At 57.3% G+C, this 26,840-nt stretch overlaps 3 protein-coding genes across 8 annotated transcripts; 2 read left to right on the top strand and 1 right to left on the bottom strand.

The window, feature by feature from the left end:
* Positions 1-600: 600 nt before the first annotated feature.
* Positions 601-9,552, bottom strand: LOC131583780 (chloride intracellular channel protein 2-like). The gene is made up of 7 exons (XM_058848228.1): positions 9,218-9,552; positions 8,878-9,091; positions 4,471-4,580; positions 3,940-4,065; positions 2,892-2,998; positions 2,324-2,505; positions 601-2,180 (listed from the first exon to the last, which is right to left on the bottom strand). Exons 1-7 carry the CDS (start codon positions 9,535-9,537, stop codon positions 2,019-2,021), a joined length of 1,221 nt encoding a protein of 406 aa, XP_058704211.1. The 5' UTR covers positions 9,538-9,552; the 3' UTR covers positions 601-2,018.
* A 1,248-nt stretch (positions 9,553-10,800) lies between these two features.
* LOC131583779 (protein eva-1 homolog C-like) lies at positions 10,801-19,085 on the top strand. Of its 4 annotated transcripts, none has more exons than XM_058848225.1 (8): positions 10,801-11,281; positions 14,213-14,412; positions 15,807-15,930; positions 16,132-16,284; positions 16,441-16,581; positions 16,742-16,813; positions 17,159-17,248; positions 17,954-19,085. In XM_058848225.1, exons 1-8 carry the CDS (start codon positions 11,200-11,202, stop codon positions 18,337-18,339), a joined length of 1,248 nt encoding a protein of 415 aa, XP_058704208.1. In that variant the 5' UTR covers positions 10,801-11,199; the 3' UTR covers positions 18,340-19,085. The 4 variants fall into 4 exon arrangements, with proteins under 4 accessions (XP_058704208.1, XP_058704207.1, XP_058704210.1 ...); XM_058848224.1 differs by having other exon boundaries at positions 10,802-11,281; positions 16,441-16,584; XM_058848227.1 differs by lacking the exon at positions 17,159-17,248 and having other exon boundaries at positions 10,802-11,281.
* A 2,953-nt stretch (positions 19,086-22,038) lies between these two features.
* CCNB3 (cyclin B3) lies at positions 22,039-26,750 on the top strand. 3 transcript variants are annotated; one of them, XM_058848278.1, is made up of 12 exons: positions 22,039-22,085; positions 22,773-22,855; positions 22,976-23,059; positions 23,221-23,339; positions 23,810-23,912; positions 24,236-24,337; positions 24,513-24,605; positions 24,856-24,993; positions 25,430-25,585; positions 25,872-26,021; positions 26,205-26,335; positions 26,471-26,750. In XM_058848278.1, the coding sequence occupies exons 1-12, from the start codon at positions 22,082-22,084 to the stop codon at positions 26,541-26,543; spliced, it is 1,236 nt and encodes a 411-aa protein (XP_058704261.1). In that variant the 5' UTR covers positions 22,039-22,081; the 3' UTR covers positions 26,544-26,750. The 3 variants fall into 3 exon arrangements, with proteins under 3 accessions (XP_058704261.1, XP_058704259.1, XP_058704260.1); XM_058848276.1 differs by having other exon boundaries at positions 22,773-22,891; XM_058848277.1 differs by having other exon boundaries at positions 22,041-22,085; positions 22,773-22,891; positions 24,239-24,337.
* The last annotated feature ends 90 nt before the right edge of the window (positions 26,751-26,840 follow it).

Below are 26,840 nucleotides of genomic sequence, written 5' to 3'. Positions count from 1 at the left end.
TCAAATACTGCTCCTGCAAGGAAGCTCTCAGCACCAGAGGATAAACCTTGTCACTGGCTCAGTCCTGTCCTTGGGGGCTGGAGCATGCACTGAGAATCAGCTTGGGATGCCTGAATGCCCAAAGGCTTTGCCACTGCTCTCTTGCTGCCATGAACTGTGAAAGGAGCAGAAGACACATGGTAGCCCTCAGGAAGGAAGATCATGCAAAAAGGAAGTGTGGATCCACGTGTTTTGTCCAAACCTTGGCCTCTGGTTCTCTTCTGATCAACCTCCAAACCCCACCAGAGCCAGGGTTAACCTGCCCAGCCTTCCACAGCACTTCCCTCCAACACAACACAGCCACAGCAAACAGCAGAGCTCCTGAAAAGCCAGACCAGAGTGCCAGGTCCTGCCTCCAAGGAGGAACAGCCCCAGGCACCAGGACACGGTGGGCTGATGATGAGCCAGTGATCCAGGCCAGCAGAGACCATGGCTACAGCTTCACTTCTGCTAAATCTCAGAGGAGTTTGTAGTGCAGGAAAGGAGGTTTGCCCTCCACTCCACAGCACCCTCTATGCCAGCAGCCTTGGCACCTGGCTGACAGCACACCACAAAGGCATATTAAAACATAGTTTATTGCTGTTCTTAGTTTCTAAAAACCAACACACCAAAACCCATCAGTAATAAATCCAGTCCCCAAAGCCAGCACTATCTGAGGCAGGCTTGCAAGGACACACCTTTAGTGCAAAGAGGAAAGTGGCAGTGAGGGCTGAGGGGGCTCTGCTCACTTCGGTTCCCACAGAACCCACTGCACCCACTGTACAGTATCGATTGGCCCTGGGGCTGCTTAGGGAGGGCTGGCCGAATTCTCAAACTCTGGTGGGAGTCCTGGGGGAGCTGGAGGTGTCAGAGGGGGAACATAGGATCTCATGGCTGTGCAGAGCAGCTTTGGCACCTCGTGTCAGTGACACAGGACGTAGAGGCATTCTGAGCCAGGGGGCACTGCCCACACCTTTCCACAGACACAGTGCTTTGCCAAACAGCTGCTGTCTGTTCTCCTGGGCCTTCCAGGGTGGAAACTAAATGTGTGCCCTACCCTGAGGCTTCTCCCAGCCTCAGGTGCCAGAAGTGTTGGTGGGAACTAGGGGGGGCATGGAGCTAGAGCATGGCCGCACCCTCTGCAGGGTCCTGCAGGGCAGAGAGGCTTCTGGCCTGGGAGAAGCCACACAGGACTTTGCAGCAATGGCCCTGGGCACTGGCAGTCATGGGAGGGATACCCTGATCCTTAGCCCTTCACCCTCAGGCCCTTTGTGGGTCCCCTGACCCTCTCTTTCCTCCCACAGCTGGTCCTGGCACTGTTGCACCAGGCATCATCCCCAGCACCAACCTACTCTCGTATCCTATGGGGAGTCAGATCCATGGCACAGCCCTCAACAGTGAGCGCCATTTCTCACTGAGATGAGCTGCCAGGGCAGAGCCTTCCCATATCTTCAGAGGGAGCTGATGTCTCGGAAGAGAGGGCTGCCCAAATGCCAGCCCCAGGTGCTGAGCAGGTTGGCAACAGGCAAATGCAAACAGCTCCAGCCCAGGGGAAGCACTGGGGTCCCACAACGAGCCCAGGATGGCTGGGACCACACAGGGCTGACAGATGGGGATGGGGAGGCTGGGCTGGCCTAGCCATTCAGGGGTCTCATCTCTTCCACAAAAGCGCCGCTGCAGGAGGCAAGTGCTCAGTTTTTCCTGTGACATGTAGTCACAGGGTGTGAGAAAGATTTTCAGGGAGTAGGGATGCAGCTACATCCAGATGGGAGCAGTGTATACACGTGCTCAGCACTGCTGGTGCCCAGGGGTTGCAGCCAGCAGCATGGAAGGAGGAGGCAGTGGCAGGGGCTGTGAAGCAAGGTGCAGTTTCTGAAAGGCAGGAGCTAGCGATGCTGCAAACCCTCTCCAGTCTCTCCATCAGCTGGTTTTGGTTGTGTCAGGACTGCAGAGTTGGAGGGCTCAGCCAGGGCAACGCTGCCAGCCCACCCCTCCCATGGTTAGGTCATCTTCCTGGCAATGCTGGCATAGGAGTGCTCGATCTCCTCATCTGCAGGACAGGTGTGACTGAACTCATCGCAGGCGTAGGCGTTGCTCAGGTAGCGCCAGACGCCCGTCATGTCCTCCGGGATCTCGAAGTCACGGTACTTTTTGGCTGCAATCTAGAGGAGAATGAAGGAGGAGGAGGCTGAAATTTCCAAGACCTGGGGAAGACTCACTCTCTGGCTTTGGCAGGGGGACTCCCTGTCTACTCCTCGTGGAGCAGATGCCCCTCTGCCCTGGCCCTGGGGGCCGGTGCCATTACCTTGATGATATGCAATTTGGGCAGGAGGTTGCAGTCAGCCAGAGTCAGATGGTCTCCATCCAGGAATTTCCTCTTGGAGATGGTGATATCCTCAACACTGTCCTGGTCAATCTCCTCTGGGAGAGGAGTGTTCAGGTAGACATCCAGGCGCTGAAACTCCCGCAGCAGGGCCTTCTCAAAATCTGGGAGGGCGGGAAACCGAGAGCAGTGACTGTGTGCCCTGGGCTCACAGGCAAGCTTTAGGCTGTGTTGGGCTGACTTGAGCCTCCTACAGGTTTTGCAGAGAGGGAAAAAACCCTCTGGGCCACACCATCGAGACACAAGCTTGACCCTGGCCAGTCTCTGTTCCCAGGGGACTACAGCAGCATCACCCCATGCTCTGCTGTTATCCCTGTGGGGGGAACAGAGAACTGTCTTTATCCTTCCCTTCTGCCCCTCCACTTCCCAAGGAGGCCTTGGTGAGGCAGGCAGCAGGAACCTTAACCTGATGGCAGGATTTGCCAGCAGACAAAAGCATTTCTCATGCTGCACCACAGTTGACTGGAGTCCAGCAACCCCCAATTCTTACTGATATTTGCTTCTTTGCGTGGGTTCTTGATGTATGCCGAGAACTTGGCAAAGATGTCGCTGCCCACATCAAAGGACTCCTTGTACTTGGGGCTCAGGTGTGGATACCTTGAAAAAGAGACTTATGTCAGTGCAGGCAGGGATGGAGCAGGCATGCAGCAGCCTCAGTTCCTAGGCTGTAGAGCCCAGGGCTGGTACTGGGGGATGCAGGGGATGTTTGGCTGTCTGTGGGAGAATCATGATGATGTGGATTACTGCAGCTGCCCCTCTGTGAGCTGTCTTCTATGCTGGGTGTTTACCAGGAGATAATCTCAGGGCAGATACTCCACAGTTTGGGAACACTGGTGGTAATTGAGCCCCAGAGCACAGCTCTGCCTGCAGGCAGTTCTGGCCCAGCCCAGAGGATGCACATTGGCACAGAGAGGGCTCAGGAAGCCAGAAGCTCCCATGACTTCCTCAGGAACTGTATTCTGTTAGCTGACATGTCCCAGGGTGTGCTGCAAGGGCAGACACATTCAAGGAGGCAGGTGACAAATGCATTTGAGCTTCCTCTTCTGCAGCAGTGGGGGGGCTGCAGCCACACAGGGCATGGGGGAGGCTGCTTTGGGGGGGGCTCCCCAGTGAGCTCAGGGAAAACCACCTCCCCAAGCACCCTATGAGCCACCTGCACTGCTGCTGCCAAGCAAGGGCATTTGCCTTCACTCAGCTGAGTACATTGAACACAAACAAGCAAAGGGGTCTCGCATTCCCCTCTGCCTCAACCCCGCCGCCACCGCCACTGCCAAACCCGCCAGTGCCAGGGTCCCTGCAGGGACCTCCCAGAGTGGGGGTGCAATGGCTGGTTTTCCATTTCCTCCCATTGTTTTCCATTCCTGTTGTCCCCATGCCCTCCCCAGCCCCTCAGCATCCCCTGCAGGCTCAGGGGGGATCCGCCTGCCTGGGCTGCCCTGGGGCACCTCCTGCCACCCTGCCTCGCTTTCCCAATCTGCCACGCCCTGGGCAACACTGTGACAGGCCCCAAAATGGGGAAGGAGTGAGTTTGCAATTACATGGGTGGACCCAGGGTCTGCTCCAGGAACTCCTCAATCTTGATGAAGTCTGTTTTCAGCTCCTTGTTGAACAGCAAGAAGGGTGGGTTGGTGCCCGGTGCTAAATCTTTCAACTCTTCAGGTTTCCTGGAGCAGAGAAAACGAACTGGCTCAGAGCCTGTAGCACATCTGCCTCCACCAGCCCCCAAGGAAAGTGGCCATGGCAGAGGTGAGGGTTAGGAGGGGACACAGGACCAGGAGCACTCCCAGCTCTGCTGGCTTTGGGGACCTGACGTGCTCCCCAACCTCTGGATCTGCCCAGCGGTGCCTTCAAGTCATCCTCACATCCAGCAGGACAGGGAGTCCCTGGGCCATGCACACTGGCAAGTGGCCCAAGTCCGTGCTGGCCCCAGATGAGGTGGGCAGTCCATGAACTATCGCTGTGCAGTGACATGCTGGCTACGGAACAGGCAGGGGCAAGAAGTGCTGATGGGGAGCTGAGCAGGGCGTGTCTCACCCCACTGCTGGCCCAGGGCTTCAGTGCCATCTCACCTGGTCATGTCCACCGTGGTGACATTGAACTTGACCCCTTTCAGCCAGAGCACCATGAAGAGGCGCTGGCAGAAGGGGCAGTTTCCGATGTTTTCTCCATCCAGACCAGCCTGCCAGGAAAGCAGAAAAATGAGGATTTAACCCTTCCACAGGCAGGATGCCTGGAGCTGAAGAGTCACTGGGCACAGCATGCTGCAGGGAGCCCCTCCCGACTCGGGGGGAGCCCAGCTGTAAGATCCACCCCGAGCCATGGCCCTGAGGGCCATTGGAAAGAACATAAGAGCATACTCAGGATGCCAAGGGTCGGATCCTTCCCAGAAATGTGAGATAAAGCGGGGAGGAAGTGGAGAAGGAGGCAGGGGGAGAAGGTGGAGGGTGACGGCTAATGGATGGGGAGGAAGGGAGGGTCTGTTTGGCCAGGAGGCCAGGCTGGAGAGGGTGGGAGAAGGGAAATGAGCTCATGTTTGCCAGGAAAAGAGCAGTTTGTTTTCATGTGCTGTTCATGTCTGCCTCTGGTCTCGTGTGTGTTTAACGAACCCAGGCACGATGTCCCCAGGCCAAGAACCACCCAGCAGCCTGCCCCCGAAGAGAATTTGTGCTGGCATCCCACACAGCACTGGGAGGAAACAGAGACAACTGTCAGCTGCTAAAGGAACTCCTTTCAGCCCCTCTGCATGAGCACAGCCACAGGCAGAGTGAAGCACATTTCCTTGCTATGTAGCAGCTGGAAATATCCTTTGCAAAAACGACTGAAACATCTTATGAGGAGTTTGGCAGGAGGATATGGCAGGGCTGTTCCCCTGTCACAAAAACTGGCTGAGATGGTGCTGTGAGAGGGAAGCTGTGCTGTGGTAAGAGGTAAAATGGCTCACAGGAAACTCAGCTTTTTTAAGAGAACAACTGGGTTCCTAAGCTGCACGTGAGCCATGGTGCTCTGGCTCATGTGGCCACCCTGCCCTGGCAGGGAGCAGCTCACGCCAGCCCCGTCACAGAGCGATGCTGCTCCCAAGGAGCAGCGTGTGGTGGGACATGAGCCTTAGTGGGACAGCTCTAAGCCCTGATATCTGAAAGTGAGCTGAAGTCCTGAGGCTAAGCAGGAGGGTGATGAGATTTAAAAGGATCTGGCAGAGTCAAGTAGCAGCAAAAACCTTCAGGGTGGGCAGCTCGACTTGGCTCCAGAGCCCACACCTCTTTTGGGACCCAAAGACAGGATGGCTGAAGAAGCAGAGACCTGTACCTGGTTCTTCTGGGCTGGAGGTAGGTGCTGTAAGTCACCACAGATGCCTAAAAACCTGTGGTGTCTGGAGTGCTCGGCTTCTCCAGGAAGAGAACACTGATGTCAAACTCACCTCAAGGGGGACTGCAAAAGGATCAAAACAACCCCCCAATACTCTGGGTAGTAAGCTGGAGCAGGGGGTCTGGTTTTCCATCATGCCAAGATCTTTTAGTCCTTCCAGAGGAAAGAAAACTACTTTTAACAAGAATTTTTTTATGCTCAGTTGTCATGAAATTATGCCATGAAATCTGAGGAAGGAAATGGGAACTGAGAAACGTTGATTCCCTAGGATGTGCCCAACAGTGAAGCTGAATCTACACATGAGGCTGGTCAGTGTCTATTAATAGCAAATACTCCCAGAGGGGCTACAGTTCAGGAACATCCTGTGTCATTAAAAGCAAATAGGGCTTCTTTGGAAAGGGGTGAAACTGGGTCTCAGACTTCCTTTGAAGGAGCTGGAGGGGAGAGTCAGAGAACAGTCTCGAGGGCTGCCCACGGGCAAGAGAGCAGGGCATCTCTTCCCCCCTCCCCAGCACCCCTGCCACCTATGACCCCAAACTACGGCTGTTCTTCGCAGCAGCTCCAGAACCAGCAGCTCAGCAAGTGCTTTTGTGACTTTTTTTGTGCTTTTGTGGCTGCCTAGCATGAGGACCAATGCTTTCCTCCCTGCTCTCCCTGCCAGCTGCACTTTCTTCGACTTCCCTGGCCTGGCACAAGGCTGGGAATGAGAGGGCCTAATATGTCCAGTTGTGCCCCCAGGAGCTGTAGTGCTGAGCCATGGGGTGGGGGGCAGTGAGGGGAGGGGTGCCTGGGAATAGACTCTGATTGCCTGCTTCAGGGTTTTCCAGGCTTGTCTGGTAGCTCCAGTCCCTGAGCTGTTCAGGCTGGTCTTCCCCTTCATCTTTTAAAAATAGAGAGGTGGGGAATTTTGGACTAGAGTGAAAAGAAAATCAGGATGGCCTCTGCAGAGAGAAAGAATCAGGCCCATACCAGGATGCTCAGAGCTAAAACCTTTATCTGGAGGAATTGGAGGGGAGCTCCACCAGTGCCTGGGCACTGCTGGGGGAGCATCAGGCTCTGGAAGGACCTTGCTGGCAACCAGTGGCCGTGGGGAGAGCCCTCCCTGGCAAACGCAGGGCAGCACAGAGTGGGGGGACTCATTGCTTTGCACTTCCTTCCCCAAAGTGCCTCTGCTGCTCCTCCCGCTGCAGCAGGAACTGCGGTAGGGGCACAGACTGACACTCCTCAGTCCTTTACCCTCAGTCCAACGAGGACTAGCACAGTATCTCTAGGAGGGTTGCAGGCTTTTAGCCCCAACTTTCTGAGGCATCACTAGGCTGCACAGGGCATTGAAACCCAAAGCTACTTGGCAGTTCCTGTGGTTTCCCCGGAGTGAAACAACCTTAAATGCAGTGGGAGGAGGGAACAGCTTTGCCTGCTTGGGGCACTGCTAAATATTCAGCCCCCACGGGACCTGCCACAGCTCCTACAGCCACACTGAGAGCCAGGAAGCAGCTGAATGCCTGGTGGAGCTGCAGAGCAGAGCCTCCTCCCAGGCAGGGAAAGATGCCCTTGCCAGGGACTTGGCCAGGGGAGAAACTGCCAGCCCTTTGGGAACCACCCACCCCAACCTCAGAGTACAGTGGGAGTTGCTCTGCACCCTGTTCATCTCTACGATGGTAACTCCAACATTTGCCAAGTGAAAGTCAGGCAGGGTGCCGTGCCAGGCCATGCCATGCTGTACCAGTAGGCACTTGTGGGAGCACCAGCTTCCCCCATGATTTACAGCTGTCACTGGTGACAGCAACAGCCATGTCTGGGGCGTTCCCAGCCCAGGGAGGTGCTGATGGCACGGGAAGGTGCCTGTCAGCAGCTAGAGCCGCTGTGTCTTTGGTAAAGCTGGCTCCTGAGTGCTGGGAAGGGGAGGCACAGCATCAACTTATCTGTGAACAGAAAAGGCGGGAGGGTTTTTACACACTAAACTACAGCACAGGGGAAGTCCTGATGATGCTGCTGGTTTTCTGTTTCACTTCCCTCTGAAAACCCCTAGAATGTGCTGCTGGCATTGCAGTCACCTCATGTATCATCTTCTTTTCTAGCCATCCCAGGGAGAAATGTTAAGCAGAGAATTCAGGACTCAGATTACTTTTACCAAGAATATGCTTGTCCAGATTCAGCTTAGCCAAGCTCAGTGTCCATCAAGAAGTGCTGTGGCTACAATTCTGGAGAGGGGATGAGGGACATTTCTCCTGGGAAGCCTCACATAATCCTTTCTAGCAAGTATGTCTAACTACTACCCAAGGAAGGCACCATTCAGTGTCCAGAACTGCTGGGTGCTTGTGCCAGGGAAGCCAGTGCCCCTGACCCAGACTTTTGGGCACTGAACTGCCCCAGAATGAGAGGAATGAAGCCCATGGACCTGAGTGGCTATGGAGAAACCACCCTTAAAACCTTGATGAGGTGGCACAGAGAGGCATTGCCTCCTAGTCATTGTCACAGGGCCCCCTGGCATTGCTGTGGGCAGACACAATTACCAGCCACCAGCTTTGGCTCCTCTCTTTTTTGCACCACCCATGGCCACTGCAGATATTTTGAGCCTGAGTGTTAAAATATTCCAAGGAAAGGGAAAAAAACAGAAACCATTTCCAGCAAATACCCCTCTGCGATGCCGCCGCATCTCGCCCACACATGGACTCCCGTACCAGTTCCCCAATACATCCATGCTTGTTTCATAACCCTGCTCTCAGCAGAAGCTGAAGTGGCTGCTCCCAGCCCTCCTGCTTGCTCTTCCCAAGCTGGGGCTTGTCTCATCTGAGTTTTGAGAGGCATGTGTGTTCCCACTCCTTCATCATGCTGCTGCCAGCTGTGCTGCTTCTCTGGGGTGCACAACCATCACAAGATCAGGGCATCTTCCAGACTGCTGAGTGTGACACCCACAGTCCCCACACCATCATGTGGTCCCCCCATTTGAGCAACTGTTTAGCCAGCCTTTGTGGTGAGTGACCCTGAAATTGGTACCCATCTCCAGCCTCACAGAACATGAAGAAACCCATGAAGTTCCACCACCTGCACCCAGCTGGATCTTGGTGAGGGTGAGCCAAAGAGTCACTGCCCCCCGCCCCGAGACCCACCTTCACAAACAGCTCGATCTCAGGCTCCTTGGTGGTGCTGTGCTGCCGACTGTCCATCCCAGCGGTGTGGGGAGGGACCACTGGTCGCACGCTGCTGTGGTGAGTCGGTCTGTCCCCTGCAGAGCTCTGATGGGGGAAGGCTTTCAGAGGGCTGGTGGCTTGGGCCTCCTGGCTGCTCTTACTCTGCAGAGGGCTGGAGCTCACACTTTCCTTCCTTTTGAAGAAGGGAGGAGCAATGGGGTGTGTGCCAGGACCCAGCAGCAAGGGGAGGAAGCTGCAGGGCCTCTCAGATGTGACTCAGCATGGGTCTATCTGGTCACATTGAGTCTATCACACCCACCCAGGCACTCCTCCAGTGCCTCCGAGCAGTGGGCTGGCACCTCCAGCACCTCTGGTGTCCACAGCACTGCTTCTGTCTCTTTCCAGCTGGGAGCAGGGGTTTATAGAGGAAATGTCTTGCCTGTTGCTCCTCCTGCTGCTCCAGTCTTGGCCCTTTGCCACTCTCCCACTCTCATGCTGGTGTCCAGTGCCCCAGGGCTTCTCGATCAATTTGGGGTGAAGCTGGCTTACCTTTTCACCACCTCCTGTGTCTGCATTATGACAAGCAGCCACCCGGAGGGAGGGTCCAGCTCCTCTCCCAGCCCACCACACTCGGGGCATCCCTGCATGGGCTCATCTGAGCACCCCTCGCTGCCAGGAGCTGGGCTGCACAGGGCAAGTGCTCAGGGAAGCTGAGTGGAGCAGCCTGGACACCTGTCACTGACTTTTTGAAGCTGGGGCACAGCACTTGGGTGGGAAGGATTGCAAAACAGCTAAGGCAAGATGTAAAAGATGCTGAAGAATGCTGGGGAGCAGAGGGGAACGCCAGAGTGCCCCAGGCAGTCACACAGCTACGTGGTGCTCGGCAGGATGGTGGGATGGGATGTGTTCAGGGCTGACCTTCAGTGGGGCCCCATTCCTGGAACTGGGCTGTTTCTCAGGAAGGATGAACAGTTTGCTTTCCTCCCCAGGACAGGAGGGAACTGTTTGCTGTCAGATTATTCTGGCTGCAGAGACAGCTTCCCAGCACACACAGGCTTAACTCTAAGGCAAGACCTGTCTTACACCCCCAGACCACATAGCTGGTACAATTGCACAAAATGGGGATCCCCAATGCTTGACTCAGCCCAACCCCCCAGCTTGGATAAGCTCCAACTTTCACCAAATAATCAAACTCTAATCAGACAGCAATCTCCCTCAAGGCAATTAAGACAGGAAATGATTTTGCAGACCCCTGGAGGAGTGTCCCCAACAAAGATGTTTCCCCTGGTCCTGCTACAGAGCCCAGAGTGGTGCTAACACTGGGAGGCTGCAGGGGTGGGGAGGGGGGGGGGGCGGCATTTTTTTTCTGCCCCATCAAAACTTTAGGGGAACTTGGAACTCTTCTCAATGGGACAGGACACTCTGACTCACACTTTCATGGTCGAGAGGTATGTATTGATGGCACTGTGAGTGCCCCACAGGGCCACGGCATTACCCTCATGACAAGCTCAACACCCACCCCAGCTGATGTGTGCCAGTCCCCGCTGCTGCCACAGCCTCCCCGGCTGCCCCTGCCTGGGCAGTGCTGAGCCTCCGGGAGCTGTGATGCTCCTGGCACTGCCAGCTGCTGCTGTCTCTGCTGATCTCAGCCGGGTGCAGAGCCAGCAGCTCCAGTCCATGGCATTCCCTTCCAGCTGAAGCAGTAGGCAGAGATTCAAGCCCTGCAGGTGGGACGTACAGTAGGACATGGTGCCCTCCTCACGAGGTGCCGGAATGCCCCGTCCCTCGCCCCACAGAGGCTGCGGGGCAGAAACGTGACACTGTTGGGAGCAGGAAGGGTGTTTGTCTTTTCTGCAGGAACAGCCGCCTGAGAGGCAATTCAGAGAGCCTTCCCCTTCCTCCTCACAGAGTGAATGGCCGGACATTTGCCGAGATTGAGATTACAGCACACATGTATCTGGATCTCTGTCTCACTGTGTCTGGGAGAAAGCTGGGGGCACTTTGCAAACCTTGCCAAGCCCTGTTCCTCTGCCCAGGGGAAACAGAGGTGGGAGGGAAGGGGCTGCCGGTTTCTCTGCCAGCACTGGGATGCCAAGGCACGGCTCAACCGTATCAGGGTGCCCTGGGGGAAGTGTTCCTGTGCTGAGAGTGACCCAGCTGTCCTGAGCAACCTCTGGCCCTGGGCAGCAGGCTAAGAGTGAGCGCACATGTGCCCGCCCAGCCTCGGGACTTCGGCAGGGCAGAGAAGCGAGCATTGTCCCCGCTCAGTGTCAGCCCCGGCTGGGACACGGCGGCTGTGCCATGGCCGGACTGCTCCTGCCGGCAGTAGCCGTGGTCCTCCTCTGCTTCGCCGTGCGTCTGGAGGCCAGCCCGGAGCTGTCCGGTGAGTCAGGGTGAGGGCAGGGAGGAGGGGGATGCTGAGAACTGCGCTGGAAGAATTGGGAGGGCGAAGCGACAGCAGGTTAGAGGGGTAGGGACAAGGGAGGTATAAACCACAGCGGGCCAGAGTGAGTTTCCCCAAAATGCTAGGATTTCTTTATCCCCACACAGGGCTGTTCTCTGCCCACAGCCCCGCTGCGCGTGAGAGTGGCTCCCCAGCTCTGCTGTGCGGTCTTAGATAGTTTTCAGGCAGAAATGCAAAGAAACAAATATCAAGCCAGTCCCTGAGCTTCACCTCAGCCACGATGCTCAGGTCCTCGGTGCTGAGCAGTGTGTAGAGCTGAAGGAACACCCAGAAGTGCCCTGCCAGCCTTCCCTGCTCTGAGAAGGGGAGGGAAGAGTTGGGTTGAAGCTGTACCTCGTCCCTAGAGGGAGCAGGTGGTTGTGCCCCAGCTAGAGTCACCGTGAGTGGGGATGCTGCAGGGTGCCCTGCCACGAGGCACAGCATGGGCCAGAAGCTCTCCCGAGGGCCATGCCGGTGAGCCTTATAGATGTAGACAAGACAGAAATTTGGGATCCCTTTGGCCCCAGTTCTTTGTACAGTCAGGACAGGCGCAGGCAGGTTGTGCACCAGGCATTCCCCAGGAGTCATCTGGAACCAGCCATGCACACCATCTATCCACTCAGCTGAGCCCAGGCGGGTGAAAGCCTGAAGCTGCAGGGTGGGCTGTGCTGAGGAGGATGTGATTTCATCTGGGCAGAGCTAACGGCACAACCACAGCACCAGAGACTTGAGTCAGCTGTACTGGCACAAATCACTCACAAAGTCTGCCTGCAGCCTCCTTGACAAGGCTCCACCCAAAAAAACATCCTCACAACTGCTTACTGGCCCAAAATAGTGTGATGGAGGAACCTCTGCCTCCATGGCAGTTTTGAAATACAAACCTTCAGCCGGCATGGCAAGAGAAGAGGGTCCCTGCCTCAAGGCTGTATTTGTGGAAACCTGTTTCTTCTCATACTTCTCCTCTGAGTTCCTTGCCATCCCCAGGATTTGGCTGAGCCCTCTGCATCCAAGGCTGCCCAGCAGCAGGGGTTTAGGCAGCCCTACATCCAGCAGTGTTGGATATGGGCAGGTGGGTTTGGAGTCAGTGCTAGGAAGAGACCAAGGCCAGGGTGGCTCTGAAACCTTCAGGAGACCCTGACTGCTGCCAGGTGTGGAGCTGGTGCTGCAGGTGTGGGGCTGCTGCAGGGGATGCAGAGGAAGGGGATGGGGGCTGGCAGCCTGGGCAGGGTCCTGTGCCCCTCACAGCCCCCAGCATCTAGTGATGTGGGGCAACCAGAGGAGAGGGACAGGACAGGGTTTGTCCTGCCCCCTCTTCGTGAGCACTGCACCCCAAAGGTCTGATCCAGCTCTGTGCCATTCAAGGAGCATCTTTGCATCACACTGGAGCTTTGACCTGGCTAGAACACCTTGTCTACTGCCATCTACCCTCCTATTCCTCTCCTTTCCTCTCTCCTCCAGCATGCAGAGAAGCAATCGAGGGCTTGCTTCTGGGATGCTTGTGGCCACCCACTTGCTCATCCCATCTTGTGAGGGAAAATGCTGAGGGAGAGATTAACTCTGGGCTGGAGGCAGCTCCCAGCTGCACTCACTGACATCCCAGGGAGGGATGCTGACTGCAGATGCCAAAGGGTTAGAGGCAGCACTGAAGGTGAAAGGGGCCCTTTGTGCTGCTGAGCCTGGCACCAGTTTGCAGGGGCAGGGGGAGCTGGTACTCCCACCTTCTTGTCTTTGTATGGGGGAATTTGAAACACTGGGGTTTGGGAGACAGGGTGCATGTCCTGCCCTGGGCCTCAGATTGGCCTGGGGCTGAAATGCAAGCTCCTCCAAAGACCCCACAGCTGGGGTTTGGGGTCTGTGATCTGCTCAGAAGCACCATGTTGCCCTGTTCCCATTTCCCAAGCCTCAAAATGATGCTTCCCCTTTGCTTTTGTTTTATTCAAAGCTGCCAAGTGCTTCATTCAGGGGCTACACATCACATTTCATCAGCTTTTCTTGCTTCCCCAGCCTTGTCCAGCAACTGGTGCCTGCTCAGAGCACCTGGCAGCTTGAAGAGCTGTTACTAGAACAGTTTCCTTGCCCACCCAGTACATCCAATGCCAACTGGAGCCAATGCTGCATGTTAAGCCTTTGGAGAGGCTGGGCAGGACAGTCCCACTTTGTTCTCCCCTGTAAGGAAAACAATGGGGGCAGTAGTTTGGGACACAAACTAGGCCAGACTGAAAGAAAGAAGCATGCTGTGATGGGAATTCAAGGAGGAAAGGACCAGTGCCCATTGAAAGGGTTGTGATTAAGAAATAGTTTGTGCCAACACACTGGGCTTCTTCAGCAGAGACCTGAGGCCATCTGGGCTCAAGTGATGACTTTGTGGTTCACACTCATCCATACTGACCCAGCCAACTGTGGAAGATTGCAGCAGCCCCTGGACCTTTCTCTCATGGCTCATCTTGTGATGAAGTGCATCCTCCTCACCCTGGCTCCAGGGATCATCACTGGGGGATCATCACTTGAGGACCATCTCTGGCTCACTCTTGTTCCTTCCCCACTATGGCTCCATGAAAATCCTGATTTTCTCTGAACAGTTGATAGCTCCTTATGGGATTTCCCCATCTCCTCTGATCTGCTGTACTGTCTCCAGTTTTCCTTTCCTGTTGCTAACCAGCTCAGCTATTCCGTGCTGCTTTCCAGGCTCTTGACAGCAATGCTGTAGGCAAGGTTTGCTACAAGCCCATCTTCTCTGCTGCTGTCCTGCTCTCATCTTGTTCACCCCATAAGTGCCTCATCTCAAGATATCCTCACTGCCACCAGCACTTGGGTGCCCAAGTGGCCCTGGTGTCTTCTCTGGACAATGCCACCCCTGCTTTCCCCTTCCAGGGTACCTGCGCAAGGTGCTGAGGAACCACACTGCCCACACCTGCGACGGAGAGCAACTCCTCATCATCTGCCCTCGCAAAACAACCATCAGCATCCTCGGGGCCTTCTATGGGCGTCGAGTGCCCAGCACCAACCTCTGCCCCAGCCCCGAAAATGCCTCCCAGGAGAGCACTGAATGCACGTCTGCCACTGCCCACCTGGTAAGGGAGGGATCGCAGGGGCCAGGCTGCACAGCCCTGTCTCCATATCACTGAGCTGCCTGCTTGGGCTGGGGACTGCGGGCAGCGCAGCCTCCCCATGCCCCGAGGAGGTTTTCATCAGCATCGGGATTACGGAATCACGGAATCCAAGAATCACAAACACTTCTTGAACTCTGTGAGGCTTGGTGCTGAGAGCATTTCTCTGGGGAGCCGGTTCCCAACCGGAGGATCCCCGGCCCGAGTCAGGAGGCGGCAGCGAGGGATTAAAACGCTCCCTGCTGCCGGCAGCCTCTGCTCCGCTGCGGAGCCGCTGCTGTGGGACTTGCGGGGGGGACACAGGGGCAGGGAGTCCCACAGCCCCCAGGGCCGGGCTGCCCGGACACTCCAGCCGGAGCCGAGGCGGGGCGCAGGCCGCGGGCGCGGGGCACAGCGGGGCGCAGGCAGCGGGGCACAGGCAGCGGGGCACAGGCAGCGGGGCACAGGCAGCGGGGCACAGCGGAGCACAGAGGAGCACAGCGGGGCACAGCGGAGCACAGCGGAGCACAGCGGGGCACAGCGGGGCACAGCGGAGCACAGCGGGGCACAGCGGGGCACAGCGGAGCACAGCGGGGCACAGCGGGGCACAGTGGGGCACAGCGGGGCACAGGCAGCGGGGCACAGCGGGGCACAGCGGAGCACAGCGGGGCACAGCGGGGCACAGCGGGGCGCAGGCAGTGGGGCGCAGGCAGTGGGGCACAGGCAGCGGGGCACAGGCAGCGGGGCACAGCGGGGCACAGCGGGGCACAGCGAAGCACAGCGGGGCACAGCGGAGCACAGCGGGGCGCAGGCAGTGGCGCACAGGCAGCGGGGCACAGGCAGCGGGGCACAGCGGGGCACAGCGGGGCACAGCGAAGCACAGCGGGGCACAGCGGAGCACAGCGGGGCGCAGGCAGTGGGGCACAGCGGAGCACAGCGGGGCACAGCGGGGCACAGGCCGCGGCCCCTCGGTGCCCGGCGGGCACGGCCAGGCCCCGTCGCCACCTGGCGGGCGCGCGGGGACACGGCGGGGCAGGGCCGGGCGGGGCAGGATCGGGCGGGGCAGGGACACGGCGGGGCAGGACCGGGCGGGGCAGGGACACGGCGGGGCAGGACCGGGCGGGGCAGGGCCGGGCGGGGCAGGGACACGGCGGGGCAGGGCCGGGCGGAGCTCGCCTGTGGGGTGGGCGAGGAGCTGCTTCAGGAACGGACATGGGAGCTGCCATGTCTGCATCGGGGCCGGGCAGGAGCAGCTGTGGGACACTTCTGTGGGGCGAGATGCCACTTCCTTGAGCCCGGTGATGGTACTGACGGGCAGGAGGTGAGAACAGCCTCAGGACTTCTCACCCAGCTCACACCTGTTCCTCTCTGCTCTCCAGAAGCTGCTGGATGAGTGCCAGGACCAGCAGTGGTGCCAGTTCTCAGTGCACAGCCAGGTCTTTGGGCCAGACCCATGCCCTGGGACACACAAGTATCTCATCGCTTCCTACAAGTGCCGGCCAGGTGAGGTGGAGCACGGTCTGGGCAACCCTGCATGGGCTCTCTCTGACATCAGCTGCTCAGAAAGCGGCAGGGAGGAGAGCGTGGCTGCTCCTGTACCCCACAGCCCCCTTTTAACCCTCCCTTCAACCCTCCCCTCTGCCTAAGAGGGGGGCTGCAGGTGATTCAGGATGCACTGGGGCACTCAGCAATGTCACTTCCTAGGGAACCATCGGGTCAAGACCGTGTGCGAGAATGACAAGCTGAGGCTGCAGTGTCGACCGAAATCCATCCTGGCCATTTATTCTGCAAGTTATGGACGGTTCTTGCGGGGCAAACCAGAGTGTGATGCCTTGAACACTGGAGGACCCCATATAGGTATGCCAGAATGGTTTGAGACAGAAATGGGGCAGGAACCATGCAGAGAGTATGGCACAAGTTCACCACCTGTGTCCCTTGGCCTCTGCTGGCTGATGCCCAGCAGAGAAGGGGCAGGCAGCTCTGCCCACAGATCCATGCCTCATGTCTCTGCAGAGTGTGTGGCTCCAGACGCTCTGCGCAGGGTCTCCAAGAAATGCCATCGCAAGGGGAACTGCACCGTGGCTGCTGACAAGGCCACCTTCGGGGACCCGTGCCTCCCCGGCACAAAGAAGCAGCTGCGAGTCTCTTACACCTGTGGTGAGAGCTCCCCACAGAGCCAGGGGCACAGGGACCACTGGTGGAGTGTCTGCTGTGCCCCCCCCGTGCCAGGCATGGGGGCATGGGGCTCCCCAGGGAGGCAGGGGCTGCAGGGAAGGAGCAGGGTGGTGATGCTTGGTGTGTGCTCTCCTTGCAGTTCCCAAGCAGCTGCTGGAGGAGGTGGGCCCTGACACTTCGGACCCCTTCCTGCTCTCGGACTACATGCATGGTAATGTGGGGAGAGGGAGGTTACACCACAAGTGGTGTGGCACTGTGTCCCTGTTGGGTGAACCAGACTTTCCATAGTTTGTCTGCATCTCTGGTACCAGCTCCAGACTAGCATCTCTGTCACATGGAAGCCATCCCTTGGTCATTGGCCATTCTGAGGGGATGGAGGTGGTATCTGCTGGGAGCAGGGGAGCGGAGGGCACACGGGGTCATCCCTGCGCACAGCAGAGCACTTGTGCAGGAAGGATGGAGTGTGGTATGGGGAGGGACAGGCAGGAGCAGGCAGCCAGGACACAGGGCTCCGAGAGCACCTTGTGTCTCAGCCTGTACCCCCTTGTCACTGCAGGTGGCTGGTACAAAGGGCCCAGGTTCTCCAGGCTCCAGGAAGACCGCATGATTTTTACTAGCTCTCTGGCAGCTTTTGCCCACCTTTGGGGTACGTGCCCTCCCTGGGTCTCACGCAGCACCCGGGAAACAGGACAGGCTGGGGGGTGGCTGACATCCCAGATGGCCCCAGCTTAATCCAAGGCTCGTCTCAGAGGCAGCCGGACTCCAAACTTCTCCAGCAGGATCAACAGGCACACGAAGGAGCAGGGCACCAAGCACCCATGCTGGGTTTGGGGTGGACAGGTGGGGCAGGAGCTCAGAGGCTGAACAAGCCACAATGTCATACAACATCAAAGAGTCATGGTGTGGCTACATGTGGTGTCCTGCTTGTGGACCTTCCTTTTCCAACAGTCCAGATTCCCCACTGGATCTTTTCCTTCCTGCCCTGTCTGCAGGCACTGATGGAGACCACTTCTCTGCAGGCAAAAATTTCCCTTGCCAGAGGAAATAACTCATTTAATCCCCCAAGGGATTATTCTTTCCCCTGCTCTGCTCTGCCTACCCCACATCCCAGTGGAGGTTTTCTTTGGGGAAAGGCACATTTCAGGATTGGTGGGTGCTGATGAGGCTCTAGATGATACTTCCATGATCACTGGGGCAGGTCTGTCCTGCCTCTGCAGCCTGGGTGGTGAGGACATCCCTGCTCCCCTCCTCTTACTCCCATATGCCTGGCAGAGGGGATTTGCAGGCACTGATACCCCACAGTCTGCAGAGCAGTTTGTACCTTAGTGTCTTTCTTTCCTTTTCTCTTCAGGTGTTCCAGAGAAAGTTGCCCTCTACTTTCTTTGTGGAGTCTCAGGAGGCCTCATGCTGCTGCTGTGCATCATCAGCCCCAAAACGACCTTCCTCCAGGAGGTGGGGGAGGCTATCAAGGACCCAGAGCTGGGGAGCAGCTCAGAGCTGGGCAGGACCAAGCTGCGGGATGAGCAGGATGAAGATATCCCTGATGACAGCTCCTCAGACTCCTCCTTCCGCCGCCTCACCCGCACCTACCGTGCCACTGACAGCATCTTCGGCCCTGAGCTGACAGCAGCTATGGAGGGAGCAGTGGAGCACCAGGGCCACAGTGGGGACGAGATCTGGATGCCCAAGGAGTCAAGCCCATACGCCATACACAAGATCAAATCAGCCACCAAATAAGAACTGGAAGAAAATGGCTGGAGGGCAGCAGCAGAAGGGTGCAGGCTCAGTGGGATCCGACATCAGAGGGACATAAGTTTGGGCTCCTTGGGGTGACTGGACATCCCGAGCAGCAGCAGGGTCACGGCAGCTCCAATGTATCCATCAACCCACTGCTCCACAAGCATGGAAACCTCTCACCTGGGGGTAACATGCAATCCCTCGGTTTGGTGAGGGGCTGTGTAATGGTTCTGTGGGCCATGGGCTCCTTTGCCACAGATGCCACTAACCCTAACCTAACCTCCCTGTTCTCAGCTTGCATCGTCTGGCTCTAGAGTCTAACCCTGATCAGCTGTGCCAAGTCTACCCTGAGCCTTCAAGGCTGTTTGCTCCTATTTCTCCTTGGGTACTGGCTTCCACTCCTGGTGCTGCAAATACACCCTGCACTCAGGCACTGTGCCAGCAGCGGAGAGGCAGGAATGGCCAGGACACAGTGAGAAGCAGGAGGAGTGGGTGTGCAAGCACAGCAGCACAGCCCCACCACAGTGCATGCCATGCAGCCCTGCTTTGCCAAGGGAGCTACTCCCCAGGCTGGGGCCACTGGCAGCTCAGCACAACACTGGCTCTCATCTCCCTGCAAGCATTCTGGAGCTCTGTCACCCTATGTTGCTCTGCTTTCCTTTCTATTTTCCCCAGAGGCAGGAGAGCCCCAAGTTTTAACTTGCTGTGGTTTTTTTCCAGTGAATAAATGCAACAGGTCTTAGGCATAAGATCTCTCCCTGACCTTGGTCACTAGTAATGAAAAGGAGAAAAAGGAAGAGGCAAAGTTCAGCCCTCCCTGTGCAGAGAAGTACCTTGCCTCCCACCAGTGCTTCTGGTACTCGGCCATGGGAAGCAACAACATGTTGGGCCTGTTGTGCCACAGGAAGGGATAAGGGGAAGGAAAAGGGGAAAAGGCAGTCCATCTGTGTCCCAGGAATGATGCTTCCCTGTCCTTGCTGCTCTTCTTGAGCCTGGGGCTTCCCATCTGGTAAGCAATCCTGGAGCAAAGGTCCCCAGATACCTTGCAGAGGGGCAGTCCTGCAGTGCCAGGAAACCAGGCTGGGGCTGAGCTCTGTTCCAACTCCAAAAGGCAGTGCAGGCTTTTTTAGTGCTGTGGGAAGAGGCTGGATGGAAGCAGCAATCCAGCTCTCCTCACGAAAGGAACATGCCAGGCACAAATGCTCTTGAGCCAGCACACAGCAGAGTCTAGTGGGAGGAGTCAAGGACCTGCATTCTACCTGATTTGAGGGAATGTCAGAGCCCAAGGAGAGCTTGTGGAGCTCTCACCTCCAGCTCACCCCCAGCATCCTTAGATTGTGGGCAGAACTGAGACCACAGCCTTGCCTGGACAGCTGGCACAGCTCCTGCTGTACATCCATGGCTTCACCTGGCACTTCTTGCTCTCCTCATCTTTTCTCCCACACACCCCACGTCCAGGGGCAATTTCAGCTTGCGTGGTGCGAGTCACACCCCTGCAGCTGGCCTGGGATTCCCAAGAGCCTTGTCAGGAGCACCAGCATGGCAGTGCTTTGGAGACTGGAAAAGCCAGCTTCCCAGTGCCAAGCAGACGTGAACCTCTCCCAAAGCAGGCAGCTCATCTTAGCCTCCACAGAGCAGACTTGGATGGGAGTTTTGGCTGAGAATCTTATCCCACAGGATAGCAATGTTTCCATTGGCAGTGGGATGTGTCCTGGCTCTGCCTGGCTAGTATGCACTCAACCTGTATTTTTGGCTGGGTTATGTACTGCTGTAACTTGCATGGAGAAAGGCAGGCACCTGGATCCCACAGGATCCCAAATGAACAGCAAGCAAGCCTCAGGAAGCCCCCAGGCCAAGGACAGAAGCAGTGACACCAGGGGAACTGGGGCTGGAGAGGACAAGTGGCCAAGGAGGGAGCAAGGTGGGCTGGAGCTGCAGGGGCCTTGACCAGTTTTGGGGACTGAAGGAACCTGGGTTTAAACCTCCACTGAACCTGTGAGCAGAATTCTGCTCCTAGCTGTCCATGACCCAGGTCTTTCTGCTGGAGATGTGGTAGAGCTGCCTGCATGAAGCCCAAGCCGCGTGCCTGATCCTGCCCACGAGGCCCTTGGGCAGCAGTTTTAAATCCCCTTGGATGCTGGCACTACTGTGTTTCCCTAGCCAGGGGTTCATCAGCTCCATCCACAACAGCAGCACATGAGTGTGCGATTATCTGAAAGGGTTTTCTTGGGTTAAACTTAGGAATTTGAAAGGTTTTTCTGGGAATCTGATGGCTGGGAGCTCTCCTCTGCTGCAGTCCTGAGGTCCTGAGTTTACCTCAGCAGGAGCTTCACTTGCACCAGAGCTCGGTGCAGTGCTAAAGCCCCCAAGAGTTGCTGAGGGCACAGGACCCCTGCATAGTGGTGGTATGAGAGCAAAGAACTGTGCTGGAAACTCACAAAGGAGCAGAGTGATACAGTGAGCATCAAGTATAGGAACATGGATCATGTGTCTGACACATGAAAAGTGGGTGGCTTTTCCAAGACTAGTTTATCAAGGAACAAAGGAAGCTGTGGGTGTGAGGAGTCTCATGCATTCCTTTCCTGATACATGGAGATTGACTTCAAGCCAACTGACAGCCTGAGCAAGCCTTCTCCAAGCTCTCCCTGCCCAGCAGCCTGGCTGCATGTAAGGGGTCTCCCCAAGAACTGCAATGCCCTCAAGGCTGGTTCTTGATACACACAGAGTGCTCTTACCCTCAGCAGATGTTTGATAAGCGGCCAGTATCTCGAACAACCCTGTAGGGACAATGACTGTGATGTGTACCTCGGTAACTTTGACCCCGTCCTGGTTACTGTGGATGATGGGGCTGGCCCAGTGAGCCTCACCCTGAACTTGGTCAGTCATGCTTATGTGACACCACATGAACACTGCTCCCCCATGGTACCTCAGACAGTGAAAGTAGGGTTAGATGAGAGATGAGAAAAAGATCTTCCCTGTGAGGGTGGGGTGGCCCTGGCACAGGGTGCCCAGAGAAGCTGTGGCTGCCCCTGCATCCCTGGAAGCATCCAAGGCCAGGCTGGAGGGGGCTTGGAGCGACCTGGGCTCATGGAAGGTGTCCCTGCCCATAGCACGGGGTGGACCGAGATGAGCTTAAGGTCCGTTCCCACTCAAAGCGTTCTGCGATTCTCCAAGCGATCCGAACCCTCTGTTCCTGACACCGGGTCAAGGAAGGTGCGCGGCCAGCACACCCTGCTCCCCAAACCAGAGCTCCCCAGCCCGGTGGGAAAGGGCAGCGCCGAGGTCTGGGACCCACAGCTTCGGCTGCAGGCGGAGGCAGTGGCCCGCGGAGGCCGCTCCACCCGCCTCGAAGGACAGCAAGGCCGGGGCCGCCGGCCCTGAGCCCCCGCTCCGCGGCCCGGCCGCCATGCCAGCCTCGCCGGGCCCTCACAGCGGATTAACGGGCACCCGCGGCCACCAATCACTGCCCGCCCGGCCCGCCCGGCCACCAATCACTGCCCGCCCGACCCGCCCGGCCCCGCCCCTGCCGCATGCTCGCCCTTCCATTGGCCGCCGGCGCTGAATTTTAAACCCTGCCGCCCTGCCCCTTAGCAACGGAGTCCCTTTGCGCCCTCCGATTGGCTGCAGCCTGGCACCGCCTCGCATTCTGATTGGACGAGGCTCGGCCAGTGCCGGCCGGCCGCTACCGAACTGCTACTTTCAAAAGCGCCGGGGCCGGGGCTGCGGGCACAGCGGATCGGGCATGGGTGAGTGGGGAACGGGCGAGTGGGGAACGGGAACGGGCGAGTGGGGAACGGGCGAGTGGGGAACGGGAACGGGCGAGTGGGGAACGGGTGAGTGGGGAACGGGAACGGGCGAGTGGGGAACGGGCGAGTGGGGAACGGGAACGGGCGAGTGGGGAACGGGAACGGGTGACTGGGGGGGATGCCCCGGAGATGGCTGAGCGGGGTCTCCGAGGGCTGCCGGGGAGTGGGCAGCGCTGGGACCCCTACTTGGTAGGCGTGGGGACCCTGGAAGGTGCAAGGGAGTAGGGGCTTCCAAGATCCCCGACTCCCCAGGGGACCCTGCGGGTTGTATGGCAGTGGAGATCTCCAAGACCTCCAGCTCTCCGAGGAAGTGCAAGCCCTTGCATCCTTCTCTAGGATGCAGGAACCTGGGAATTGCCTGTCCCCCCTCCCACCTCGCCCAGCAGAGTGCTTTTGGTAGTGGTCTTTGGGGTCCTTCCTCCATGGGAGCACCCCTAGCCAGATTTGTCCCTTGCCTGGGCTTGTCTTGGGGCCCCACTCACCTGCCATGCTCAGGGAAGGGGTCAGTCCTGCTGTGCTGACCCCCAGCAGGGACAAATGCCCGCCCCCCTGTTCTGCCGCAAGCTAGGAGGGTGTCCCTGGAGGCAGGCCAGCAGCAGCCCGCATCACATCATGCTTTGCCCCCAGCTTGCTCGCAGAGACCAAGGGAGAGGATGCCGTTGCCACGCAATGCCAAGATGCTGAGCACCAAGCAGTCCCGAGCAGGCAAGGTAGGCCCTGCTGCAGAGAATGTCGACCCCGAGAAGGTGAGCACCAAGCCAGGCGAGGGCTGTGTAGTGGGGGCTCCAGTGGGGCAGCTGACCACCATCTTCTAACAGCCTCTATTGCAGGAGGAGAGCTGTCATGCCAAGAGGTCTTCATCCTCACCCCAGGGTGGGCCCAAGAAGAGATCAGCATTTGGAGACATCACAAATGTGAGTGCTTTTTTGAGGGTGGGGGCTCTGGTGCCCCCTGTGAGCCCCTCGTGGTGGAGAGGTGCACCCCACGCCCAGTAGGGAGAGGAGAGGTCTCCCTGCAGGGCATATCTTGCTTTCCACTGTGCAACCCCTGTATGACCTTGTTCTCACCCAAAAAGGCTCGCAAGAACCAGGTGGTGGCAGGGAAGAAGGAGGCTGTGAAAGTTGCTCCACCCAAGGCACAGAAGGCACATAATGCCTTGGGGGTGGCCAAGAATAATGAGATCAACCTAAAAAAGTGAGTAGCTGGGGGCAGGGTTTGCTGCAGACTTGTCCCATGGGGCTTCCCTTGGGTGATGGAGGCTGAGCCAGATACAGGAGGGAACTAGTATCTCTACTATAAATTACATCAGACTGTGGCAGGGGAGGGTTATGTTGGATATTAGGAAAAATTTCTTCCCCAAAAGGGCTGTCCAGCCCTGGCACAGGCTGCCCAGGACAGTTGTAGAGTCACCTTCCACAGAAGGATTTAAAAGTCATGTGGATGTGGCTCTTGGGGACATGGCTTAGTGGGCATGGCAGTGCTGGGGGAACCATCGTCCTTAATATCTTTAAAGGTCCCTTCCAACCTAAGTGGTTCTAAGAGTCTGTGGGGATATTTTAGGGGTGGTTTTGCCCCTTCCAGAAGTTGCAAGAGTCTCTGGAAGGCCCCTTTCAGCTAAGAAATTTGGTGTTCTCCTAGCAATGATTTATTCTCATCCTTCCCAGGTCAATGAAGAAAACTCCCCCAACAGCTCCTGCAGAGCCCAAAGTGAGTCCTGTGCCAGAGAAACCAGAGTCTGTGCAGGAACTGAAGCCCCATGAGGAGAGGGTAAGGACCCTGGGCTGCAGCACTGCCCCAGCCCCATCACAGCACTGTTCTGTGTTCTGTGGCTGCCACTGTTGGTACTGGGGCACCAGGCAGTGCTCTGGGCCTTGGACAAACTTCAGCCAGTGTGATGGAAAGCTGAGGAGGGGGGCAAAACACACTGCCATCTTCCTTCAAGAATCCTCCTCTGGGGAAGAGTTGGGCAGGGACTGCAGGGTGATGAGGGCAGGTAGAAAAAGGGGGGTGCAGAGGGGTGGCAGCCTTGTCCCGACAGAGTGACTGACACCCACAGGCCCTCCCCCTCATTGCTGCCTCTTCTGTGCCAGCAGGTACCAGCAGTGGAGGACATTGACAAGGAGCAGTTGGGTGACCCCTACGCCAACGCAGAGTATGCCAAAGAGATCTTCGAATACATGCGGGAAAGAGAGGTGGGTGATGCCTGTCCAGGGGTTGACACTCCTGTCTGGGGAAGGAGTGACTGCAGGCAGGGCTGCTGACTGCCCAGAGGCTGTGACCACCTGGCAGGGGCCTGCACAGGGTGAGAAGGGGCTTGTTTGAGGCTGGGGATGTCTGCCCTGTCCCTGATAGCTGGCTTTTTGGCAGGAAAAATTCATGCTTCCTGACTACATGGAGAAGCAGACAGACATCAGTGGGGACATGCGTGCTATCCTTGTGGACTGGATGGTGGAGGTGCAGGTGAGAGGGCACAGCTTTCTGCAGAGCTGCCCCCATGCTGCCTTTGGCATGTGTGACCTCAGTGTGCTGGCAGAGGCTCCTGCAAGCATTGGAGCTGATCCTCCCCCTGTGCGGCCTAGGGATGAGCCTACATCCCTACCTGTGAGCCTGGCCCATGGGCACCCCCTGGCCCCTGTGAGAGCTGGGTGGAACTGGGCAGACCTAACTTCTTTCTGAAACTCTGCCCTGACCCCTGCTCCCATTCTTGCAGGAGAACTTTGAGCTGAACCATGAGACGCTGTACCTGGCTGTGAAGCTGGTGGACCACTACCTGGTGGAGGTGGTGAGCATGAGAGAGAAGCTGCAGCTCATCGGCTCCACTGCCATCCTCATTGCCTCCAAATTTGAGGTGACTCTCTGTGTGCTGTCCTGGGGTGCAGGGACAGAGGGGCTGTGCCACTGTGGTCCCTGTGGGGTTTTGGAGAAGGCCAGGCCACTGCACTGAGAGCTGCCATGGTGGCATGTCTGTCATGTTCCTCTTTCCTGTCTCAAGGGCTGCAAATGCAGCCATGACGGGCTGAATCCTGTCACTGGTGTCACGGGAGAACCAGCTTCTCTCTGCTCTGCACAGACCATCAGAATACCTTAGTTTACCTAATGCAGGCATGGAGCTCAAGCCAAGGGCTGGAGGAGTACAGGCATCACGAACGTCCCATACGGTGTTAACAGTCCTTGCTGAGTCCAGCAGCACATGAACAGTTACAGGGACTGCGGGTTGGCTGGGACCTCCTGAGTGAGGCCAGGATGAGCCCCCATGGGGGTGCTGAGCAGTTGTGCCCCTACAGGAACGGTGCCCACCATGTGTGGATGACTTCCTTTATATCTGTGATGACGCCTACAAGCGGGAGGAGCTTATTGCTATGGAGATGAGCATCCTCAGCACTCTCAAGTTTGACATCAACATCCCCATCCCCTACCGCTTCCTGCGGCGCTTTGCCAAGGTGAGTGCATTCAGAGGGGTGCCCCCAGGGACCCCTTCTCTTGGCTCCATGGGACAGTGACTCGCATCGCTGTGGCTTCAGGCACCCAGTTGGCATCAAGGAAACTTTGTCCAGGTCTCCTCAAGACAAGCGGTGTGAGGATGGTGGTCTGTGCTAGGCTGGGTGTGTGGGATCCCTGTCCTGTGCCCTGGAGACAGCATTACAGCATTCTAGATCCCAAAAAGGCTGGGAAGGGGGAGCAGCATTCCTCAAAAGGCTGAGCCCTTTCCCTGCCCACTGGCTGTAGTGTGCCCGTGCCACCATGGAGACACTGACGCTGGCCCGCTTCCTCTGCGAGATGACCCTGCAGGAATACGACTACGCCCGCGAGAGCCCCTCAAAGCTGGCTGCCAGCTGCCTGCTGCTGGCACTCACCATGAAGAACCTTGGGGGCTGGGTGAGTACCTGCCTAATTCAGAGTGCCTGTCCCTGCTGAGGCAGCCTGGGAGGCACTGCAGTGGGAGGCAGTGGACCAATGAGTGAGGTGATGCGCTCAGGCCATGATCAGATTTGGATGCTGGACAGGGAAGATGATGGTTGTCCTGAAACGACACAGCTTAGCCCCACTGTCCCGTTGCAGACCCCTACACTGGAGTACTACAGTGGGTACAGTGCCCAGGACCTGCACCCCCTGGTGAAGAGGCTGAATTTCCTGCTCACGTACCAGCCCCGCGACAAGCTGAATGCTGTGCGCAGCAAGTACTCACACAGGTGAGAGCCGTGGGGCTCTGCCTCAGGCCTGGCCCCACTGCAGGCTTGCACCCTTGGCTTCTGCAGGGATCTGGGAGCACTGGTGGATGTTTGTCAGGGCTGTGGTCGAGCTCTAAGCCAATGTATTCCTTCCAGGGTCTTCTTTGAGGTTGCCAAAGTCACCCCCATGGACATGCTCAAGCTCGAAGAGATACTCACTAGCTCTTAGCCCTACTCTGTAAATAAGCCTGTAAATAATGGGGTACCCTCAAGCAGGGTGGTACCATGTACATAAGTAATAGTAATTTTAACTGAGGAAGAAGGGGGGTGGGGGGGAAAAAAAAGTCATGTGTAACTATTAATAAAACATGTTTGTCATACATACTGGCACTGCAGACTATGAGCCCCAGCACTGTACTTCCCCTTGTTGTGATGAGATAGAAGGTGAGAGCATGGTGACGGGTGGGGAGCAGGAAGCTTGGAGGTGAAGGCTGGAAAGGTATTCTCAATTCCCTCCTCCCCACCC

Source organism: Poecile atricapillus, chromosome 12 (assembly GCF_030490865.1).
Source record: "Poecile atricapillus isolate bPoeAtr1 chromosome 12, bPoeAtr1.hap1, whole genome shotgun sequence".
Taxonomy (NCBI): domain Eukaryota; kingdom Metazoa; phylum Chordata; class Aves; order Passeriformes; family Paridae; genus Poecile; species Poecile atricapillus.
This window is presented reverse-complemented; position numbering and strand designations above follow the sequence as displayed.